General features: G+C 36.1%; 1 protein-coding gene across 1 annotated transcript in view; it reads right to left on the bottom strand.

Moving 5' to 3' along the window:
* Positions 1-25,781, bottom strand: part of elp4 (elongator acetyltransferase complex subunit 4) — a 106,231-nt gene that overhangs the window by 70,344 nt on the left and 10,106 nt on the right. Inside the window, exons 3-6 of the mRNA XM_048183769.1 lie at positions 20,783-20,904; positions 17,960-18,091; positions 11,054-11,187; positions 156-240 (exon numbers count right to left, since the gene is read on the bottom strand). Of these exons, the coding sequence (XP_048039726.1) occupies positions 156-240; positions 11,054-11,187; positions 17,960-18,091; positions 20,783-20,904 (473 nt within the window). The remainder of the gene's footprint in view (positions 1-155; positions 241-11,053; positions 11,188-17,959; positions 18,092-20,782; positions 20,905-25,781) is intronic.

Genomic DNA, 25,781 nt, shown 5'->3' on the forward strand with positions numbered 1-25,781 from the left:
TTTTTGAAGTGACTCCAATCATATTTCAAGCAATTCAAAGCCATCATGGTGAACAGTGCACATCTGAAGGAAATAATTCATTAGTTATCGGCTTTAATATATCAGCCAAAATTTCCTAACATCCCTAACAAATAGCTAAATAAATGCTAACCAACCTGGGGTGTGGATCCATCAAACCCTTCCTTCCGGATGACCGTCTGGATGGACTTCAAGAGAGCTTGATAGGGTGATGGTAACAGACTAAGAGAAAATGGGAGAAGAACAAAACATACTTAAAACAGGCAAGAGTAGAAAATGATCAGCAAAAAAAAATAAAAATAAATAATGTTACTTTTTATATCATCTGGACTTAAGTAAAACATATCCAAAGGAATTTTTGAAATATTTGATATAGTATTTTGTGAGTTGTGTCTCCCAGGATACGTTGCCCTATTTAGGTATAAAAAAGGCCATCAATGTTTCTGTGATTTATTTGATACAAAAAAGGTAATATGCAAAATATGCTTCATGTATGAAATGTCCAAGTATCCTAAAATTGAGGCATATACATTTCTTATATTTTTTTTTACTGATCAACTGTTTCGTCTTCAACCTCAGGGGTGGGAAATTCTAACCTTACACTCTAAAAAATGCTGGGTTAAATATGGACAAACACAGGGATTGAGTTGTTTTCACCCAGCTACTTTTTTCAACCAATTTTGGATTGATTTTTTTAGCCAGCAATACAGTAATATAGTAAAAGGCATGTTTTTGCTCACCCCCAAATAGGGGCAAATTTGTGGGGTATTTTAAGCTGGAAATTGACCAGACCAGAGACTTATATTACATCTTGTGAAAGAGGGCATAATAGGTGCCCTTTAACCCAACCTGCTGGGTTTGTCCATATTTGACCCAACTTAGGTTGTTTTTAACCAAGCATTTTTTATTTTTTTTTTAGAGTGTAGAGGTCCACTGTCCTGCAGGGTTTGGCTCTATCCCTAATCAATTATATAATGTAATTTATGATACAACTTATAATTTTCTAAGTAACCCTGAAGACTATTTTCAGTTAAACTCTGCAGGACGGTAGCCCTCCAGGAGCAAGGTTGGACACCCATGTTCTACCATAAAATGAGCTGTGTGAAACCCTGCAAGAAAATAGCTAAAATGAAAGAATATTACCATTTGCACATTTATTAACTGACAATACATAGATTGAGAAAGGGGATTGTGTACAGGGGGCCCAGTTTACCTTGCCAATACTGTGGATAATCCTTTTTTCTTACCCTAATCTGGCTACGTATCTCATTGGATACAGACTTTTCCAAATGCGGTAAACAACAGCATGATCAACATATGACTTAATTTTCTATTTTATATGCCTACTTTCTACAAAGTCAGAATGCCCAGCACTATGAGCGGACATATTTGCTTTAGGTCAAACTGACAAAATGAGCACAGAAAATTTAAACCAAGTCACATGATCCACATAGTCTCAACCATTATATTGACAACAGTACTGGATGAAAAAATTATCTCGTGCATCCTACAAGAGACTAAAGTATATGCATCCCGTGGTGCACGTTGCCCGTTTAAGGGTTAATACACCGATCGATGGGCTGAAAAGATGGCAATTTGAGATGCACGAGAGACCTAAAGCGAGTCAAATACAACAATACTTCAGAATATTCCAGTTCTTATTGTATTTTTGATCAAATAAAAGCAGCTTTGGTAAGAATAAGAGACTTCTTTTAAAAATATATGTATTACTGACCCTAAAATTTTAAAGGGAAGTGTAAGGGTAAAAATGCAATCCCATTTAACATTTCTTTCTTTTATCAGATGATTTAATCTAAAGCAACAAGTGTCAAATTGCGCAATTAATCATACTGATTCACTGTAAGGAGTCATTTTTCATGCAAGGGTTTATTTACAGCAAAGTGCTTGAATGTGAATGATTATGATTTCAGCTTCATAACAGGTCAAAAGTTGACGATACCTGCGTACACTTCAATTAAAACAACTCATGGCTGTGGCATATGTTGCCAACATAAAACGGGATTTGCTTCGGTATCACAAAAGGCTGTTGACATTGGCAGTAACCCTGGCAACCAACCCATATATGCAGACGCAAGGAAATACATCACTAATTAAATCAAATGAAATGAAATGAAATTAATTAAAGACTTTGGCACCTCCGTCAGCTCCGGGCGCTCCCCCTGAGGTCTGCGGTGAGCTGAAACCGAGCGTTGTGTTAACGGGACAGTGATTCTGATCCCAGTGACACAGCGCTTCTATGTTAAATCAGGGGTAAGATGTGCAACTCCTAACAAGGAAGGTCAAAACATTTGACCTGCTCTAAGTTGCACATTCTGTCTTTACTTTTTAGACCTTCTAGTCACACTTAAAATTGCATGAATGACATTGTACTGGTATTTTTTGAAGGAAGGTTAGCATAGGCATACCTTTCAAGCAAAACGCAGGGCTTGACATTAACACCCACCAACACGCCAAATGCAGGTGGATTTCAGCAGTGGTGTGTAAAGCAATCACTCACACTAGCCACTTTGGCCGGTTGAATTTTATATATAATATATACATTTCTAATTTGTAGTCTTTTAAAAAGGCATCTGAAATAATAAACTAAGTGCAGTGTTGTGTTGTCAAAAATATTGATTTTTCGAAACATGTCGATACTGAAAAATCTGAAATACTTCAAATACTCATTTTCTGCAGAAGAGATACACGATACCAGCTGCTCTTTCTCTCTTTCTCATCTTTCCGACAGCGAGTCGACACACAAACCCTCCTCCCCTCACTCACTCGTTTCATTTGCTCCAGATGAATATTGTTGGTGTTACAGGGCTTGAATTTCGGCATGGGATTGCACATAATTTTACTCGTTCCTGCAGATTTTGTGCTCACACCCAAAGTGCGCCACATAAAGCCGCCTCTCAGTACTAAACTGAGTTCTTTTTCACTGCTTATTGCGCTTAAACAGTCAAATACACACAAAATAATGTCAAAATGCTGGTCTTGGTGAGTATTCACATAAACACAGTCAGTTATGGTTTAAGTGAATGTAAACAATGGAGAAAGAAAACGCATGTGTAACAGTATAATGGATCAGTGTCAGGTCTTAAAGTGACAGCAGCCTAATATACCTGCTGCCAAATTATGAGATAATATTAAAAATATCTATATGGCAGTTTTCCCCCATGGTATCGATGTCAAAATTGTGGCCAGTGAAAATAGTAGTGGCTAGTAATTTTGGAAAACCACCAGACACAGTGGCTGGTGAGCAAAAAAAGTTACAAAAATAAGAATATTAAATTTAACATTATTCAACAACAGACACACTATTGTTCAAAAGTTTGAGGTCAGTAAGATTTATAAAAAAAAGAAATAAAAAGAAAAGAAATTAACACTAATTTCAACAACATTAATTTACTTTATTCAAGACATTTACTTTAATTTAAGTTTCTTTTTCAAATAAATACTTTTAACTTTCTATTCATTAAAAAATGCTGAAACAAATGTTTCATCACGGATAATAACTCTTTCTGAAGGATCATGTGACACTGAAGACTGGAGTAATGATGCTAAATATAGTATTTGGACACTTCCCACCTCAGGGTCTTTCATTCTGTCACTTCAGTCAATCATTTCAGCCTTTCCCTACAATTCTGGCTCACAACATGTTGTAATGACCACACTGTGCCACTCTGCATGTAGCTTTGATAGCCATCAATTACTCAAAGATTGACAACTGGACTTAAAACAGCCACCACCAGGTGCCTTTCAGTTGTTTAAAAGGACTCACAGCATCTACTGCATAATGCCAACAAATGTCCACAGTAATTCGTTCTGAAATTAATTTTGAAAGTCTCTCAGTTTAAAATAATGAATTTTTAAAAGCAAAAATGAAGCTCATTTTAAATTTGATAAAACCACCTGAATTCCTTTTTTTAAATATTGTGAGTTATTTGCGCCGTTAAGATGTTTCTCGTGATTTGGGTAGCAGGACTACTGTTCTAGGAGGATGAACTTGTGAAATATTACAGGGTTTATCGGCTTTACATGGCCGAGATATGACTGGAAATACTGGATTATAACATTGAAAAGATTAAAGCAGTGTTCATGTCAACACATAATGTTTAAGTCTCAAAGTTTCAAAACTATTTTCTGTGGTTAACAACATTATGAAATGAAATGAAAACAGTTAAATGCTTAGTACATGATTTTTTCAGGATTATTTGAAATATAGAAAGTTCAAAAGAACAGCATTTCTTTTAAATAGAAATCACTTTTGATTAATATAATGCATTCTTGCTGAATAAAAGTATTAATTTCTTTTTTTTAATAAAATATTATTGAACCTAAACTTTTGACCAACAGCACATCTCATGATCTCTGATCCCAACTGACCGATTTGCTCCTTAATGGGGTGAAACACATGTTTCCCTCTTTTGATTAAGACCTGGAGAGGTGGGGGTGGTGGTAATCAAAAGAAGACACGCCCCCATTGTGTCTGAGACACCGAGACCGCAGCAGCCCAACGGAGCGTGATCGCTTAAGGTGCCGTCCGTAGAGGATAAAGGCCGACAGGTGAGCTAATTAAGATCGCAGTGATGTGAGCGCGAGGGGGACCAGAGGAGCGCGTGGAGGTAGCATCCGTCTTAAACAACAGGCTCCGCTTTCACCTGGAGAGCAATTTGTGCCAATTACGCCACGTAGTGAAACGGAGCGATTTAACAGTCTGGAAATGGCATGGGGCTTTTTATTCTATGAGCTGTGAAACACAGAAAGACAATGAGGGTTTTTTGTATCTCAAGACATTTAGTTGTCGTTTAAGCTTGCTGATTAATTGATTTCTCTGAAATAGATATGAAGCAGTTTTCTACATCAGCTCCAATTTGTGCTTTATAGCAAAATTACCAACATAGGCATATCATCATAAAATTATTTTTATAACTCCAAAAATGTACCTATACATACAATTCACAACAGTTTTCTTCTGAAATGAACATTAGAGGCTGTAGAACATTATCAACTTTTATTCCTTTTCACACAAATTATGATTAGATCCAGGGTATGGATTAATAAATCATTTTCATGCAGTCATTGCACAATACAGTTATGATCTCAAAACACTTTTACCATAGTGCATGATTTATAAGCTAATACATTTGACTTTTGCAACATATAAGCAGCTACATATGTATGGCTTTTCTGACACAGTAAATTTACCTGGTACAGTATTGCAAACACTCTGGTACGAGTCCTGTGAAACACCAGTCCCGATAAAAGTTCAGGAGTTCAAAGACATAAGCTAAAATGGTATGGTTGCTTCAGCAAATGCATTTTTATATATTTGTATGCGTTTTAGGTGGCATGTTATTTTCAAATGCGATTAACCTTTTAGCACCAATCACCGGGCATTTCATTTTCAAGCTGCTGCGATACGTACAACCACCAATAGGGCTGGGCAAAAAAAAAAGATTTTTTTTATTAATCTTTTTTTTTTTTTTTTTTTTTTTTTTTATAAATGTGGTCGATTCGATATCAATTCTCAATAGCGACAAATCAATCTTTTTTAAAATCTTATTACTAGTCTTCTCCACTGGATGTCATCCTCTTATTTACCTTTTGCAACAGCTGTCATTCATTCAGTGCTAAACATGGCGGATGCAGATGCGCCTTTCAGAGTGAAAGACGTTCCAGACAGTTGAAGTGTCCCGATCAGACCAGTGTTGCATGGTCACGAAAATGTATCATTTGCACGTTTTTCAAGCCTTGCCAATTTAAACAAACATTCAAGGGAAGGAGAAACGAAAGAGAACTGGCGTGCGCTGTAGTGTGTTTTGTGTGCACAAACAGAAATCTGCGCGTCTCAGACAGCGTGCAACTAATAAAATTAATTCTCTTTCACATCTCCTTGCGCCTAAACGGACAAATTCACACAAATTTATCTCAAAATGCCCACAATGGCAAGTATCCTAGTAAACATGGTCGGGACAGACAACGCATGTGTATCATTATATTGGATCCGTGCAGCTCTTAAAGTGACAGCAGCCTAATATTCCTGCTGCTGTCTGTGTTTTTAATGTTAATCAAACTACAAATGACAAAGAAATCACTCACTGCTCTTCACTTTTTTGTAACTTTAATAAGCATTAACCTTTATTTAATTTGTACATTGAAGATTATATACAGTGTTGTTTTACATTTGATTATTTTATTCAATTTCTGTACCTGAAAACTACTGTCAGACCTACCTCAAAAACCTTAAAAGCACTGATTATTTCATTTGTATTTTTGTTTTGTTGTATTTATTTAATTGTGCTATTGCTTGTAGATTAATAATTTGGCCTTTGTTTAATTAATGACAGCTTACTAAGTCTTTAAAGGAGACTAATAATGCCCCTTATACAATATGTAATACAAGTCTCTGGTGTCTCCAGAATGTGTCTGTGAAGTTTAAGCTCAAAATACCCCACAGATCATTTATTATAGCTTGTCAAATTTGCCTCTATTTGGGTGTGAGCAAAAACACAGCAATTTTGTGTGTGTCCCTTTAAATGCAAATGAGCTACTGCTTCCGCCCCCTTTCCAGAAGAGGGCGGATCTTTAACAGCTCAACAACAACAAAGCTGGAGAATCTCACGCAGCCAAAATGAGGACTGTCAGTAACAGTGTTCAGCCTTACATTGATCAAACCGGAGTCGACACTGATGGAGAGACTCAGGAAGTTTTATAATGAAACTGGACGTTTCTGAACGGTTAGTGGATAAAGTTATGTAGTTGCTGTGGAGTTGATTCAACTCATCCACTAGCATGTGCCGTCATGTTAATCTTTTGTACAAATCCAACGTTGAATTGATCCTTGTTTGTGAAGCAGTCCAGCGTAAAATGACGGCATGTCAACAACACTCTACTACAACAACTCTTCCTCTTCTCTAAAGCAGCCCAACATGGACTCACCCCCTTTGTTGTATGTTCTTGGGGGTGGAGTTTATGTACATTTTGGGGTTTGTGATGTCACCAACCAGCTCGTTGTAGTCCCTACCAGCCGTTTGTTGTAGTCCTTAAAAAGCGATTACTGAAAAAGAAAATATCTCCCTTCGCATTGAACTTTGCGCGTCGTAATTTTGCGGCTGTTGTTTATGCTCAAACAGCAACATTACACACTAACTAAAGTTAAAAAAGTGAAATTATAATCATGGACCCCTTTAAAAATTTATATTAGTTTTAGCAGTGGCATTGAAATTGGTATCTAAAATTTTGGTGTCATAATCTTGTTTATTACAATACAGGGATACATGGGTCAAAAACATCAAAAACAATAACTATTTTACTCATTTATTATAATTTTTAATGGTGGGGCCACTGAAAATGTAATCACTGAATTCGCTGAAACAAATCAAAAATCGAGAATCAAATCGAGATCTTGTGAATCGGAATCAAACTGAATCTGTATCGATACCCAGCCCTAACAACCAACGTAATAAAATTTTCCACATTCACACAAAACATGCCAGGAAACATGCAATGTAAAATCATTTTGCAGAAATGCAGCCACTGGCATGTTTTTCCAACGAGCCTGGGTTGGAAATTACATGACGACTAGAAACTCTTCAGCAATATATGTACTAGGAATAACGTCTCTCGGTGTTCCTGTGGAACCAAAACACATCTAAAAGGCGTTCTAAAAGAGCTAATGGCTAAAAGCTTTATGATTGCATTATAACACGTCATAAAATCATAATAAACTGAACGCGGAGGAAGGAATGACAGCAAAATTCCAAAAGCAACACCTGCGTAGGCCACGGCATCCATCATGCTGCTGCCACGGCACAAGCTGTTCCGCCGACACAGTATCGCCACACAGGAACACATTTACCGATGCGAGTAAACATAGGCTGGGAACACGACCCCTTCACTATGGTGCTGTTATGCAGATAAACAATTAGAAGACCTCTCTGTTTGCGGACATAAAAAGCAGAGAGAGGCTCCATGAACCAGGGGCTCCAGATTGATTTGTTTGCACTGCGGCCATGCCGTAGACTTTAATGCAACCAAAGCTCCTGCCTCCTCTACACGGGCACCCCTCGCAACCATAAAACAACCGCATCGCAAACACCACTGAAGACTTAACCCCGTCTCACGCAGCGCTGGCTAGGACCTGGAAGTACAGAGAGGTTTTTACGAAAACCTTTATTAGGCTGAACACCCGTCATAAAACGAAATTGCAGATGTGTTCCTCAGAAACGTGACATCAGCATTGAGAAAGCATTTTCTTCTTGGAGATATGTGACGATACTTAGCGCACTTATCATGCTAGAAGGACATATATGAAAGATAAGTGCAGAAGGCCGTGTGTGTTCAGTTATAATGTTTGGTTAAGCTGTTCCTGATCATAAGCATTCTTTTATGAACTTCCATGAGTAATAATAAAAGCCCTGTCAGAGCAATATAGATATTTACGCAAGACAGGCAGACTCTGTTGTCTGATGCTCTGAAGATGACATATACATGCACTCCCATTAAAAAGTTAGTTTGTCAACACAATAGAAAACAGTTGTAATAATATTTTACTATATTACTGTATTCATGATCAAATAAATGCAGCCTTGGTAAGCTTAAGAGACTTCTTTCAAAACAAAATTCATTGAAAGAAAATCTTGCGGTCCCCAAACATTTAAACAGCAGTGTACATCTTGTCAATACTATCAAAGCTGGTTTATGCTTGAAATAAATCACATTTTTGTGTCAATTCATTTTGAATATTGGCCATAACTAATAAACAGTCATTAAGATACTGATAATAGATATTCAAGAAGACTAGTATGTTCACACTGTCCATTTTTGGGATTAACAACAGCATTTACTTAACCCTTGTGCGGTGTTGAAAACCCTATCACACTCGTGGTGTTCCCGGTCAAAAATGACCGGCTTGTAAAAAATTCCTTATAAATCTCTCATTGTGCTTCCTTATCACCAAATATTGGATTCAATCTTTTTGTCAGCTTGTTTTCTTTCAATTAGGACCGATTTTGTGTTTATTTTTGGAACGGATCGATCTTAGGCCTTATTTATCTGAGCTTATGTACCTCAGTTTTTGCATGAAATTTTTTTTGTCAATTTTGCACAAAATATGAAAAGAATTTGCACTGTTTATCACACTAGTGTGCTTTAATGTTTAAACAGGAAATTTGTTTTGAAATGGTTTTATTTTGTTTATATTTATTACAAAATGGCACAAAATCACACTTGGGTGATGACCGGCCTGCAGAAAAATTACTTATTACGTAATTTTATTACCAAATATTGGATTCAATCTTGTCAACTTGTTTTCTTTAAATTTGGACAGGTTTTGTATTTATTTTTGAAACTGATTGATTGTAGGCCTCATTGATCTGAGCCTCACTGATAAAAGGATAAAGTTCATCTCTGTGCAAAAAGAAAAGCAGAAAGCCTGTAATACTCTTTTTGTGTGCGATACACGAATATGCATGTATCCACAGATGCAGAGGTCCAAGGCCACATGTATTTATGTGAACGTGAACATGATGAACATGCTCCTGAACACTAATTTTTTCTCTGATTTTCGACTTATTTTCAATGGGTGGTCATTTTTGACCAAAATAAGCTCAGATCAACGAGGCCTTTGATCAATTAGTTTAAAAAATAAATACAAAGCCTGTCCTAATTTAAAGAAAACAAGTTGACAAATAGATTGAATCCAATATTTGGTGATAAAATAGTGTAACAAGTGATTTATAAGCTATTTTTGTAGGCTGGTTATTTTTGACCAGGAACACCACAAGTGTGACTTTATGCCTTTTTGTAATAAATAAAAAACAAAATAAAAAACATTTCAAAACACATTTCCTGCTTAAACACACTAGTGTGATAAACATTGCAAATTTTTTTCATATTTTTTGTAAAATTGAAAAACTTTTTTCACTCAAAAACTGAGGTGGCAACTCTCAGATCTATGAGGCCTATGATTAATCAGATGCAAAAAACAAAAACAAAAAAACAATACAAAACCAGTCCTAAATGAAAGAAAACAAGTTGACAAAAAGATTGAATCCAATATTTGGTGATAATATAGCATAATGTGAGATTTATAAGCAATTTTTTGTAAGCCGGTCATTTTTGACCGGGAAGTATCTCTGGATTTACAAATCCTTGGGAACTTTTGGGATAATGAAAGTACACAGCTGCATGAATATATAACACCGTGCAAGTGATTTTTGGATATTTTATTAAAAAAAAAAAAAAACATTGTGCCTTTAATATGAAATGCATGACAAAAATTTGTGTAAACAACTTGAATTCTTCTGTTTATACGTTAACTCCAACTCCACCAACATATCTAGTTTAAAATGAATCAAAGACTTGTCACCCTGGGTCACATGACCATAAATGATTAAATTACTTCCTTGAAGTAACTATTGCATGTTCCCTTCACTAACGGACTTGTGGAAGGGCCCTTCATGAAGGGATTCAGTTGTTCACTTAAATTAGGAGAGCTCTACAAATGGCGTCACCTTCCTGAAGGGTGCAAAAACACTGTTTGGAATTCGCCCCATAAAGCTGAAATGTCTAAATGTCCAATTGAACCACGAGTTCATCTGTCAAATCTTCATTAACCGACACCAGCTTTTTATATCTGGGTGGAGAGCGAATCATTTGAGTTGCGCGTAGAACACAAAACCGACATGAGCTGCTCCGGTGGAGAACAGTGACTGGATCTAAAACCTTCAGATAGCACACAGCTCATATCTCCATCACTGTGAGTTACCAAAACCACACAAGAAAACCCAAAACACACAGTAGATTTTCTTGCACTGTATGATGCGACAAACAACTAGTTGTCCAGTCCGGTTCCGTTCACAGTGTGGGTTTTCCGAGAATGCTGTTGTGAGTCCTGGAAATTTACAGGTGTGAGTTTGGTTACAGAATGGGGTTGTCACTCCAGTAAATAACTGAACTGTGTGTGAAGATAACCATATACAGGACTGACAACCATATTCTGCAGCCGTGTGAACATGGCCTTAGTTACCTTGATCCTGTGGTTACTGGTGTTTCCTGGAGCTGATAAAAACTGTGGCATTTGGCTGCTTGCCGTAGCTCAGGCTCCATGGTTTTGGACACGTCATAGTAATGACCAAACCTCATTGAGGACGCCAATGCAGTCTATAAAAAAAGAAAGAAAACATTTATGACAACACAACTATAACGATAGCAGCACAGAGAAATTATTGACACTTAGAACAATTTTTTCCAGCTGATGAACGATACAATCATTGACGGCCAATCAGAATCCATCCTGTTTAAAGAGCTCGAGCATTTAAAACAGCAGACGACAGAACTGCAGAATAAACATAAAGGTATTGTCCGCTGGTGTGGACGCTAATATACACTGCCCTCCAAAAGTTTGGAAACGCCCTAGAAAAGTGGGGTTTTGGACAATATTGGCATTAATCCTTTTTAATTTGTGATGATTTTGCACTGATAAGGGACAACACAAACTACGAAAACATATTTTATTACATAAACAGTTTATACATAGAAAAACCTTTTTTAAGTCCTCAAAATATCCACCATTAGCAGCTATCTGACCTAAACTGGGTTCTAATTGGTTCATTGTATTCTAAACTTAATTGGCAATCAATTGTTGAAGCTATTAGGGTGTGCTGACCCAAAAATCTTTTACAAACCTGGTCCAAGTTTAAACCAGTAACCAGGCATCACAGCTGGCAAAGGGGCATGTCTGACTTTGACATGTATATATTGCCATTATTGTGTAATCAAAATGAAAAGTATTATTGCTGGTCTTCAATGATAAAGTCAAGTTACTTTAATGTATTTGCATCAAAAAATGATAAGGATTTATGCTGCTATCGTCCAAAACCACACTTTGCCAGGGGTGTTTCCAAACTTTTGGCAGTGTAGTTCTCGTTATAGTTATCTTTATAGTTATCGTTCTTGGTGTAAACGAGCCTGTGATGAAAGTACATTTTATACCCTCTTTACAACTATTGACAGTCATTTTCTTCCTCAATCATGATCATTTTCCCCTGATATGATTGTGAAGCTTTCTGGATGTACAATAGTGCATAATAAAGTGCTTTTTAAAGCGAAAATTCACCCAAAAACGAAAATTCTGTGATAATTTCCTCACCCTCAAGTTGTTCCAAACCTGTATGAGTTTCTTTCTTCTGCTGAACACAAAAGAAGATATTTTGAAGAATGTTGGTAACCAGACTGTTGACGGTAGTCATTAGTTGCATTCCAAATGACACACTATACACTCATGCACTATGTACTCATCCATGTAGTGCGTGAATTGTATAAGGTTATTTTGTCATTTAACATTGGAGTCTGACAGCCCCTTCCCCTCCACTACGTAATTAAAGCTGTTACAGTGAGTGCATGAAGTGTCCAACATTCCACACTTTGTTTTTTCCGTTAATTTAGTGCATCATCCGGGTATTTAAAGTGTGCTTTTTCTTTTTGGAATTTTCAGTGTGAATGCACTACTTGCACTATTTATATTTAAAAACATCAAAGAATAGTGCATAAGTACACAAATTGGGAGGCATGTATTGACTTCCATAGTATTTTTTTTTTCTTTTTCCGGTCCCACTTTATATTAAGTGGCCTAAATTTAAATTAATAATTTGATACAATGCACTTATTGTGTACATACATGTTATTACATTGTACTTATATTTTAAAAACACCTGCATGTAATTACATCTGTAATTAATTTCTGTAATTACATTTATAATTACACTGTTGACCCTTCCCTTACACCTTACGCCTACCCTTAAACCTACCCATACCACCAAAGCTTTCCCTAACCTTACCCGTATCCCACCTCAATAGCAGCAAAAGTGTTTTGCAATTCAATATGAACCCAATAAGTACATTGTACTTATTTTTTGATGTAAGTACACAGTAGTTAAGGCCACTTAATATAAAGTGGGACCCTTTTTCCTACTATGTAAGTCAATGGCTACCATCAACTGTTTGGTTACCAACATTCTTCAAAATATCTTCTTTTGTGTTCAACAGAAGAAATAAACTCATACAGGTTTGGAACAACAGTAAGTAAATGAGTAAATGATGACAATTTTCATTTTTGGGTGAACTATCCCTTTAAACATTCATTCATTTAAAGGTGCCCTAGAATTAAAAATTGAATTTATCTTGGCATAGTTGAATAACAAGAGTTCAGTACATGGAAATGACATACAGTGAGTCTCAAACTCCATTGTTTCCTCCTTCTTATATAAATCTCATTTGTTTAAAAGACCGCAGAAGAACAGGCGAATCTCAACATAACACCGACTGTTACGTAACAGTCTTGATTGTTAATATGTACGCCCCCAATATTTGCATATGCCAGCTCATGTTCAAGGCATTAGACAAGGGCAGGCAGTATTAACGTCTGGATCTGTGCACAGCTGAATCATCAGACTAGGTAAGCAAGCAAGAACAACAGCGAAATATGGCAAATGGACCAATAATAACTGACATGATCCATGATATCATGATATTTTTAGTGATATTTGTAAATTGTCTTTCTAAATGTTTCGTTAGCATGTTGCTAATATACTGTTAAATGTGGTTAAAGTTACCATCGTTTCTTACTGTATTCATGGAGACAAGAGCCATCGTTATTTTCATTATTAAACACTTGCAGTCTGTATAATTCATAAACAACTTAATTCTTTATAAATCTCTCCAACAGAGTAGCATTAGCCCGTTAGCCACGGAGCACCATCAAACTCATTCAGAATCAAATGTAAACATCCAAATAAATACCATACTTACGCGATTAGACATGCTGCATGACGAACACTTTGTAAAGATCCATTTTGAGGGTTATATTAGCTGTGTGAACTTTGTTTATGGTGTTTAAGGCAAGCGCGAGCTCCGTGGGCGGGGAGCAGGAGAATTTAAAGGGGCCGTGCAGCCTGAATCAGTGCATATTTAATGATGCCCCAAAATAGGCAGTTATTCAGGGGACACCTTAGACTTATATTACATCTTTTAAAAAGATGTTCTACGGCACCTTTAACCATTGTTGAACTGTAAGAAACCCAGATGATTCGTTAAGCCATTGAGAACATAATGACTTTCTGAAAAGACTGAGCTTAGAAAAACACACTTGCACACAGGCAGATGTTTTCCTGAGGTTTGGAGTTTCTAATGAGCAGTGAGGTGAACCCCTAATCTTTTCCTGATCTGGATCAGCGACTCTTATGTGTTCCAGCACCACCTTCGGAGATTGACAGCTTGGCACTCATCCTCGTATTGTGGGCAGGTCGTGTCGACCCCTTTAACGTTACGGGATGGGTTTTGACTGACTGAACTTTGATCTGGTTTCTCCATTGAGAATGTGAAACGAGGGGGGCACTCCATGTTTAGGATGCAAATCCCTTACTAGATTTACTGGTGCTTTGTGAAGAGGACAGAGGTATGATAAAGGTTAAGGAGGGTAAGTATCCCCTCTGAGACAGAGAGGAAGAAAGGGTGATGGGGGGGCGAAATAAGAAAATGAGACGAAGAGGAAAAGAGTAAAAACACAAATACTGTGAAATTTTATTACAATTATAAGCAAACAGTTATTTTAAAATATAATGTATTCCAAGTGGAATTTTCAGCATCATTACTCCAGTCTTCAGTGTCACATGATCCTTCAGAAATCATTCTAATATGATGATTTGCCACTCAATGTTGAAAACAGTTCAGATATTTAATGTTTTTGTGAAAACAGTGGTAGTTTTTTTTTTCAGGACTCTTTGATGAATGGAAAGAATATCCAATGAGAAGGAGGGGAGGGAAAGACAGGGAAGAGAAAGAGCAAAAGTTGTCAGGAAACTCAGACAGAAAGAGTGAAATCTTTGGGGACTCACTGGTGTCCCCCTAATCTCCATAGCAATCTGGATTACGGGCTGGCGGGAGGGGTCTTTTCTCCAAACGGAAGAAAGAGGGGCACGAGGACGCCACGGCGAGGGCTGTGAAGGGATTTGGGGGTGCTGGAAGCTGCTGTTCTATTGTAAAAGGCTTGAGGTTGAATAGAACCGCCATGTCCTCCTGTCTCCTCGGGTTTTAAGTCCACCTATAACCAGCTAAGCGTGAGTAATCCACCTAAACTGTGAATGAGAACAGCGAAAGTCCATTCACAGCGCTGGGTGGGTAGGAATTGATATATTTATTATGGGACGCTATTTTTCCCAACCCCCTCCTTTTCTTAGCCAGTATAAAAGTAGTTGGTCACAACCTAAAAATGAGTCACAGGCCCTGTTTACACCTGGTATTAAGATATGTTTTGGTTGATCGGATCACAAGTAGATGAGAGAGACACATTCCCATTTACACCTGGTGTTTTAAAGGTGCAATGTGTAAAATTGGGAGGATCTACTGACAGAAATGCAATGCAATATATGAAGAGTTTGGTTCCAAAACGCAATAACTCCATTTTGATTATTTTGAGTAAAAAGGTGTTTTCTTTACCAAAACATTGGCAAGATGAAAACCACTATTTTCTGTTTCAAACTTTCACATAGCATCTTTTGGACATAAAAACATAAAAAAATTCAAATCTACATTTTGATTTTAAAAAGTTTATTATAAAAACGTATAATTTTTTCCCCAAAATGCAACAAATCCATGACACTTTTTTTTCAAAATGCAATTAATCCATCAATATAAAAGTTATTTTTCAAATTGAAAATACACAACAAAGTAAGTTGATTCACATGTATGACAGAGTCTAAACTTTGCCAATATTTATCTTATATTCAGCCAATTTACTAAAAATACATTCAGCCGTCGCTCCAATGGTCATCTTGTTAATGTTATGAATTATTTGATATTACCGATTAAAGAGTATCTGGCGCCACTGCACGGTTAAATAAACACATTTGCCGAGTACATTGGTATTAAAAACGGCTTTTAAAAAAGCCTTTAATGTTTACAGTGTGTGGAATGGTGCGCTGTGATTGGTGGAGAGCGGATATATCGCGTTCTGCAGAAAAAGGAGACTGGCGTTTGTCGCGTTTTGGGAAGAAATGGAGAAAACATGACAGAATAACACGACGGATATCGCATTTTGCGCAAAATTAATAAATGACTTTTCAATACCGACCAGATACAATACTGATTTTGGCGGAAACTCAATTTTTTGAAAATGGCGTTTATCGCGTTTTGGAACCAAACTCTTCATATATATATATATATATATATATATATATATATATATATATATATATATATATATATATGTTTTCTGTGGTGTATAAAGACCTTACATAATGAACTGTTATGTTTTTATTAGCTTAGGAGGAGGCATTTCTATCACGTACACCGTGGGTCAAACACTCTACAGAGTACGTTTCATCACTATGTTGTTGTTCTTCTAAATCGTTCGTGTTTTTAGAGGCAGCTTGCATCATCACTACATTGAATAGACACAAGGAGGAAGTAGTAGTAGTAGTAGTAGTCTTCAGGTTTATTAGAAGCAGAGACCGTTCTTTGTTATAAGTAAGAAGGAACCTCATTGCTTGACTGGCTAACATACTCTCTGCTGTCTCGGACGACGACATCTTTGACTTGTGTCGGCCAGACGGCCACCATAGTCTCTTTATTTTGCTTCGAAAGGGAGTGGTGAGCTGCCATTGGTTACAGTTCACAACCTCAATGCTAGATGCCGCTAAAATTTACACACTGCACCTTTAATCTGTCTCTTTTGTCCACTTTCAACCACTTCTGTCCTGATTTTTTTGAGGGGAGGGTTTATGGGCGGGTAAAAGTATGGGCTTTTTCAGATCTTCTGATCTATTGGACGAAATAAGCTCACAAAATTTACACATGAATGCGCACAGAGATGACGGAAAAACATACGGAGAGCAGCAGCTTTTGTTTCTGCTCTGACAGTGGCAAGACCAGCCGAACGCTGTGAGTGTGTGTTAGAAATCAGGAATGGTGAGAGAACATTGTGCTTGGTAGCATTTTTCATCTTCAAAACAAACTCGGGTCTTCAGCCAACAAAGTTTAAATCCCGTCTGGCTAGCGCTCTTCCTATAATGTTTACGCATTAAGTCAGTAGGCGGAGAGTAGATGTCTTTAGTGGCTGTTCACTATATTATAAATAGTATACCATAAATAATTTTGCTACATTGCAGGTCACTCATTGTTTAATGTAAACCTGGGTTTCTGAAAGAGTTAATTCACCCGAAAATGAAATTTCTGTTATCAATTACTCACCCTCATGTCGTTCCAAACCCGTAAGACCATCGTTCATCTCCAGAACACAAATTAAAATATTTTTGATAAAATCCATAATTTTTTTTTTTTATCCCCCAGAGAAAGCAACGTAATTACCAAATTCAATGTCCATAAAAAAAGAACTAAAGACATCGTTAAAACAGTTCACGTGACTAAAGTGGTTCAACCTTAATGTTATGAAGTGATGAGAAAACATTTGGTGCACAAAAAACAAAACAAAAATAATGACTTTATTCAACAATTTCTTCTCTACCCTGTCATTCTCCTATGCTGTTTATGTAGTAAACACAGTACAGCACTTCCTGGTTCTACGTCAGAATGTCGACTCATTATTGGCCAGCTCCTGTGTCAGTATCACACGCATGCATGCTGCGCACGTGAACGGCCAACGAGTCAGTGTTCTCACGTATTTCATCAACAATATCTTAATTTGTGTTCTGAAGATGAACGAAGGTCTTATGGGTGTGGAACGACATGAGGGTGAGTACTTAATGACAGAATTTTCATTTTTGGGTGAACTAACCCTTGAAGCAAAACCAGTTGAGAACCACTGCTTTATAAACAGGGCTATCAGTTTAAAACATACTTTTAGCAAATGTCATCTAATACATTATTTGAATGTGTGAGGGTAATTTCTCAATGTTTTACTGAATAAAAGGTCTTTTACCTGAACTCTAGGTTGGTTCTGGTAGCGCCAGGCAATTTTCATTGTGTCTGGATTCTCTGGGTCGCTTGGTTGAGGTTGACCCTCACCGATTTTCAGGCTGGCAACGTCATCCACAATTGGAGAAGGGAGTTCCTATTTCAGAAAATATGTATATAAAAAAACATTAAAGTCACCACGAAATCAAAATGGACAATTCTTATTTTTTAATGGAATATTGCAAAATTTATTATAAATTATTTATATTTAATTCCCAAAGGACAAAATCAAGTCCTGTCCTACATGTTTCTCTCTTTGAAATATGCATATATTTTAGACAGAGAAGAAAATAAAAATGAAAGCAAAAAATAAAAATTATGGAATAATGTCAATTAATCATTTTTTGCATCCACTAGAGTGACCATTTTAGTTGACAAATGCAATCTGAATATGGCAAGACATCTTACTAAAAACTTTAGAGAGGCAATTAAAACTGGAACAGTTTCACATTAAACAAATTGCTACATATTTTTATATTTGACAAATCAAATATTTTGTCTATATTTTAACTCTTAACGTTTGGGTGGGTATAGTTCTTTCTAGATCTTTACATTGTATCTAGACAGACTAAAGCTAGTTTAAGCCACAGTCTTGGCCAGAGCTCACTTGTGAAAAGGGAAATAAATGTCAAGTGACCCGTTTTAACAAGGCCAAAAGTATGAACAAACACATCAAAATAGTGCAAGCAGTTCAGAAGCTGTTGTTTAAACAACAGGGTTGACACTGTCGTTAATGCCAAAAAATGCCAAAATGAAGGTAAGGGAAATGTCTCCCTTAGGGGAAAATTCATACAGACCATGCAATAACAAAAAACAGAGACTGTTTCACAAATAAAAGCTCAGTGCAGGAACAGTCTGAAGGGCAACAACAGGCCCTCATTAAGCTTGTGTTGACTGGGGGCCAATCAGGGGCCAGCGAGAGACGAACTCCTGTCCACTGTCATTAAGGTGAGACTCGTTAGCGCTGTTAACACAGGTAACTCCCTGAGCTCCCACACAAAAACATTCATGTATCAGAAGAAAGAAAAGACTGTCTGTGTTTGGAATTGAATCTTAGTGAACTGCCTAAAGCACACTGTGAACTAGACATTGAGAACAGCCTAGCATGCTTTTTTTTAAATGCAGTACATGAAACAGTATGGATTAGACAACCATTTAAATTTTAAACAGTTGTATTCTACACGATTAATCACATACAAAATAAAAGTTTGAGTTTGTCTAATATATGTGGGTGTACTGTGTGTAGTTATTATGTATGTATAAATACAAACACATCCATGTATATATTTGAGAAATATTTACAAGTATATGTATTTATTTATATTTTTATATAATTTATATTATACATAAATAAATTTTTTTGTACATAAATAACATATTTCTCTTAAATATATACATTAATTTGTGTGCATTTATATATACATATTATTTACACATATTACTCACACATATAGTATGCAAACTCAAACTTTTATTTTGTATGCGATTAATCGTTTGACAGCCCTAAATGACATGCACATATTAATAAGACTATGTGGTAACAAATACAATTAAAATTAAATAAAGGTCTGATCAAAAAAAGAAGCAAGAAAAGATGCAAATAATGTCAAAATAAGATCAAATAAAAAAATAATAAAATGTGTGATCAAATAATGAAGCAAGAAAAAATGTGAATTATATAAAAAAAAAAAAAAATATATATATATATATATATATATATCTGATCAATGAATCAAGAAAAGCTGTGAATGATGTCAAAATAATAATAAAATTAAATTAAATTAAATGTGTGATCAAATATTGAAGCAAGAAAAGATGTGAATTATATACAAAAATTAATAAAATAAAATAATAAAAATGTCTGATCAATGAATAAAAAAAAGATGTGAACGTCAAAATAATATAATAAAATTAACTTAAATTAAATTAAATTAAATTAAATTAAATGTATGATCAAATAGTGAAGCAAGAAAAGATGTGAATTAAATAAAAAATGAATTAAAAATAAAATAAAAATGTCTGATCAATGAATCACAAAAAGATGTGAATGTCAAAAAATAAAATAAAATTAAGTTAAATTAAATGTGTGATCAAATATTGAAGCAAGAAAAGATGTGAATTATATAAAAAATATTAAAAATAAAATAAAATAAAATAAATAAAAATGTCTGATCAATGAATTAAAAGTGGTGAATGATGTCAAAATAAAATAATAAAATTAAATGTGTGATCAAATAGTGAAGCAAGAAAAAATGTGAATAATATCAAAATATAATATAAAATGTCAGATCAAACAATGAAGAAAAGATGTGAATGAAATAAAATAAAAAAAATGTTTGAGCAACTGAATGATCAACAAATGTAGCAATAAAAGATGCAAAAGATGCCAGAATAAAATAAATAAATAAAAAATATCTAACAATGAAGCTAAAAAGATATGTCAAAATAAAATAAAAAATATCTGATAAAAGAATTAAGTAAGAAAAGATGTGAATAATGTTAACATAAAATAAAAATGTTTGACCAAATGAAGCAAAAAACGTTGCAAATGAAGTCAGAATAAATAAATAAATCAAACTATTCCCAGCCAAACTCTTCCTGACCAATGCTGAGAATAATATCTTTCACAGATTTATCAAGGTTTATTGTTTTGAGGGCCAGGTACTGCTTATATAAGAAGAATACGGTTGTAAATAATGTATTTTGATGTACTTAAGAGTTCACAGAACCAAAAAACTTGACTAAAGTGTCAAAAGGGCCGAGTGTGAACACATGATTTGATTCTTACCTGCATGATCTCATCAGGGTGATCTCGGGCGGATGCCAGGAAGAGTTCATGTCCGCACACAACACCCTCCGCCAGGAAGTACTTGAGCAGCATGCGGGAGTAGCTGTCATAGCGGTCCTCCTCTGTGAACAGAAATCACCATCAATGCCACATACATCAACCCAAACTGTACCGAAACACAGAGCGGTGAGCATCTTGACGCGCCTCCTGACAAAAGAATGGCCAGAGAGACACCATCGGATCTGATACTGTAAATACCCCAACGTGGAGAACAAAAACAACACTAACCTTAGTTGAAATAATAGAACAACTGTTTATTCTGGTTGCTAGTGATGCCAAACACACTAGCCGCTTTATCATGGGGTGTCTGACAACAGGATCAGAAGCCAGTATTCGTAATGAATTTAATGGTCAGTCCATCAGCAGCTCCACCACACATGAATACTGATATATTTCTGTTACAAAACAGCACTGAGGAAGAGAGAAGGGAACACCTGTCTTGATCCATCTACCAGCTCTTCAACACTATACTTTGTCCAATGAAGCCTCCGTCAGATACAGTTATACAGACAAACATTTGCTAAATTAGATAGGTACTGAGATAAACGTTTTCATAACTGCAGATGAGTTATATTTTCTTAGTGAGAAGAAAATCTTTGTGGCCAAAAATGCCATTACTATTACTGTCTTTATATTTACATTTACATTATGTACCCTGAAAGCACCAAGAAGGTCTAAAATAGCTGCTGAAGAAATGTATTTGTTAGTATTTCCAGTTTCTTCCAGTGGCAGTTGACTGGCAGGCAAATAATCAAACTCTCTTATCTAAAATATCTATTCTGTCTCAGCTGAATTATTGTGAAGTCTGATTCATTTCAGAAAGCTGGTTTATTTGGACGGTTAAAAATTAATCAGTGTTTATGTAAATAGTTTTTTTTTTTTCACAGCAAAGCAATATACTGTACAATACAGTATTATATTACAAAATAATATAAAATTAAAACATACAAGAATTAAACAATTATATACAGTACTGGTCAAAAGTCTGGACATATTACTATTTTGAATGTTTTTGAAAGAAGTCTCATCTGTTTATCAAGGCTGCATTTATTTGATCAAAAATACATACAAAAAAAAAACAGTAGTATTGTGAAATATTATTACAATTTAAAATAATGGTTTTCTGTTTTAATATACTTTATAAAACTCTATGAAAATATAATGTATTCCTGTGATCAAAGCGGAATTTTCAGCATCATTACTCCAGTCTTCAGTGTCACATGATCCTTCAGAAATCATTCTGATATGATTTTTTATCAATGTTGGAAACCGTTGTGCTGATTTATATATTTTTATGACCTGTGATACTTTTTTCAGGATTTTTTTGATGAATAAAAAGTAAAAAAAAAAAAAAAAAAAAAAAAAGAACTGCATTTTTTTAAAATAGGAATCTTTTGTAAAGTTTGGGGTCAGTATTTTTTTTATTTCTTTTTTTGAAAGAAATTAATACTTTTATTCAGCAAGGATGTGTTAAACTGATTAAAAGTGATAGTAAAGATTTATATTGTTAGAAAAGATTTTTATTTTGAATGAATGCATCAATGAATCCTGAAAAAAGTATCACAGGTTCCAAAAAAATATTAAGCAGCAGAACTGTTTTCAACATTGATACATTGATAACTGAGTATCAAATCAGCATATTAGAATGAATAATGAAGGATCATGTGACACTGAAGACTGGAGTAATGATACTGAAAATTCAGCTTTGCATCACAGAAATAAATGACATTTCAGAGCATATTAAAATAGAAAACCATTATTAGGGGCCAAGCACCGAAGGTGCTTAGGCACCTATTGTTATTGTTGGCGTTCCGTACGCTTATTATTATTCTTCTTCTTCTTCCGCTCTTGAAGTCTATGGCAGCCCATAGAACCGCTTGCGGGAAAGTTGTGAAATTTGGCACACAGTTAGAGGACAGAATGACCTTTGTCCATAGCAAATTTGGAGTCTCTAACTCAATCCCTCTAGCGCCACCAGCTGTCCAAAGTTGCACTTATGTTTATGCTAATAACTTTTGAACCATAAGGGCTAGAAACAAACTTCTTTTTTCCTCTGATTCATTGGGTCAAGACGAATCGATTGTACCATATGACGTCATTTTCCGTCATGAAAAATTTTCCGCCATTTTGAATTTTCTGAAAAACCTACTTTTTCGAACTCCTCCTAGGCCGTTAGTCCGATTTTCATGAAAATTGAACCAGATCATCTTCAGACAATGGTGACAAAAAGTTATGGAATTCAAGTCGATTGCCCAAACTGTTTTCGAAAAACACACGAACGAATTGTACGTAGCGCTTGCGAAAATAGAAGTAAGGCTGTATCTCTGCAACACTTTATCATATTCAGACCAAACTTGGTACATGTCATGACAAGCATGACCTGAGGCATCATACAGTGTTTCGGCGCAGCGCCACCTACTGGAGTGGAGATATGAAAAATTGATGTTTTTGCTTATAACTTCTGATGGGTTTGTCCAAAAATCATAAATTTGGTCTCGTTGGATTCAGAGCATCATGCCGAGTCGAATGTTACCCAATTTTCCCATATCAGACATTTTGGCCGTCGGCCATTTTGAATTTTGTTCTAAAATGCTGTATTTTACGAACGCATTAGCGTATCTTTACAAAACTCGGTATAGGCCATCAGCACAATGCCCTGAAGGAGCCTGAGAATTTTCAGACCAGCGCCACCTTGTGGTCAAAAGTTATAACAAAATTTACGAAAATGCTAATAACTTTTGATTATATCAACCGATTGTAATGAAACTGGTCTCAGTAGATTCCTTGGGTCATGCTGAGAACATAGATATCAAATTTGCCATAGTCAGCTGAACTTCCTGTCCGCCATATTGTTTTTCTTTAAAAACCTACTTTTTCGAACTCCTCCTAGACCGTTGCTCCGATTTTCACCAAAATTGAACCGTATCATCTTCAGACCATGCCGACAAAAAGTTATGGATTTCAAGTCGATATGTCAAACCGTTTTTGTATACCGGAGCAATGAATTTGAGGTAGGATGCAAAAATTACTCTTGAAGCTGTATCTCTGCAATGCTTTATCATATTCAAACCAAGCTTGGTACGTGTCATCACAAGCATGACCTGAGGCATCATACAGTGTTTCGGCGCAGCGCCACCTACTGGAGTGGAGATATGAAAAATGGCTATTTTTGCTTATAACTTCTGATGGGTTTGACCAAAATTCATAAATTTGGTATGGGTCATCAGGACAATGCTCTGAAGGAGCCTGAGAAGTTTCGGACCAGCGCCACCTAGTGGCCAAAAGTTATAACAAAATTGACAAAATTGCTAATAACTTTTTTTTTCTAATTACTCACTGCTGCTGTTGGTCTGATGCTCCCAGCCATGTTGGCTGGCTTCTTGTGCCGTTTTTGTGCTTGGCCCCGTAATTGCTGCTTGCAGCTATATTTATTATTATTCTTCTTCCGCTCTTGAAGTCTATGGCAACCCATAGAACCGCTTGCGGGAAAGTTATGAAATTTGGCACACAGTTAGAGGACAGTCTGAGCTATGTCCATAGCAAATTTGGAGTCTCTAACTCAATCCCTCTAGCGCCACCAGCTGTTCAAAGTTGCACTTATGTTTATGTTAATAACTTTTGAACCATAAGGGCTAGAAACACAATTCTTTTTTCCTCTTATTCCTTGGCTCAAGACGAATCGAATGCACCCTATGACGTCATTTTCCGTCATGAAAATTTTTCCGCCATTTTGAATTTTCTGAAAAACGTACTTTTTCGAACTCCTCCTAGGCCGTTACTCCGATTTTCACGAAAATTGAACCAGATCATCGTCAGACCATGCCGACAAAAAGTTATGGAATTCAAGTTGATTCCTCAAACCGTTTTCGAAAAACACGCGAACGAATTGTACGTAGTGCTTGCTAAAATAGACATAAGGCTGTATCTCCGCAACGCTTTATCGTATTCAGACCAAACTTGGTACCTGTCATCACAAGCATGACCTGAGGCAACAAGCAGCGTTTCGGCGCAGCGCCACCTAGTGGTGCGGAGATATGAAAAATGGCTATTTTTGCTTATAACTTCTGATGGTTTTGTCCAAAAATCATGAATTTGGTCTCGTTGGATTTGGGGCATCATGCCGAGACGAATGATATCCAATTTTCCCACTTCGGCCATTTTGGCCGTCGACCATTTTGAATTTTGTGCTAAAATGCTGTATTTTACGAACGCATTAGCGTATCATTACGAAACTCGGTATGGGTCATCAGCACAATGCCCTGAAGGAGCCTGAGAAGTTTCGGACCAGCGCCACCTTGTGGTCAGAAGTTATAACAAAATTTTCAAAAATGCTAATAACTTTTGACTGTATTAACCGATTGTAATGAAACTGATCTCTGTTGATTCATTGGGTCATGCCGAGAACACAGATATCAAATTTGCCATAGTCGGCTGAACTTCCTGTCCGCCATATTGTTTTTCTTTAAAAACCTACTTTTTCGAACTCCTCCTAGACCGTTGCTCCGATTTTCACCAAAATTGAACCGTATCATCTTCAGACCATGCCGACAAAAAGTTATGGATTTCAAGTTGATACGTCAAACAATTTTCGTATACCGAAGCAATGAATTTGAGGCATGATGTAAAACACACTCTCTAAGCTGTATCTCTGCACTGCTTTATCGTATTCAGACCAAACTTGGTACATGTCATCACAAGCATGACCTGAGGCATCATGCAGTGTTTCGGAGCAGCGCCACCTACTGGAGTGGAGATATGAAAAATGAATATTTTTGCTTATAACTTCTGATAGGTTTGACCAAAAATCATAAATTTGGTCTTATTAGATTCGGGGCATCATGTTGAGTCGAATGATATCCAATTTTTCCATATCGGCCATTTTGGCCATCATCCAATTTGAATTTTGTGCTAAAACACTGTACTTTACGAACGCATTAGC

The sequence above is a fragment of the Megalobrama amblycephala genome, linkage group LG3 (genome assembly GCF_018812025.1).
Source record: "Megalobrama amblycephala isolate DHTTF-2021 linkage group LG3, ASM1881202v1, whole genome shotgun sequence".
Classification (NCBI taxonomy): Eukaryota; Metazoa; Chordata; class Actinopteri; order Cypriniformes; family Xenocyprididae; genus Megalobrama; species Megalobrama amblycephala.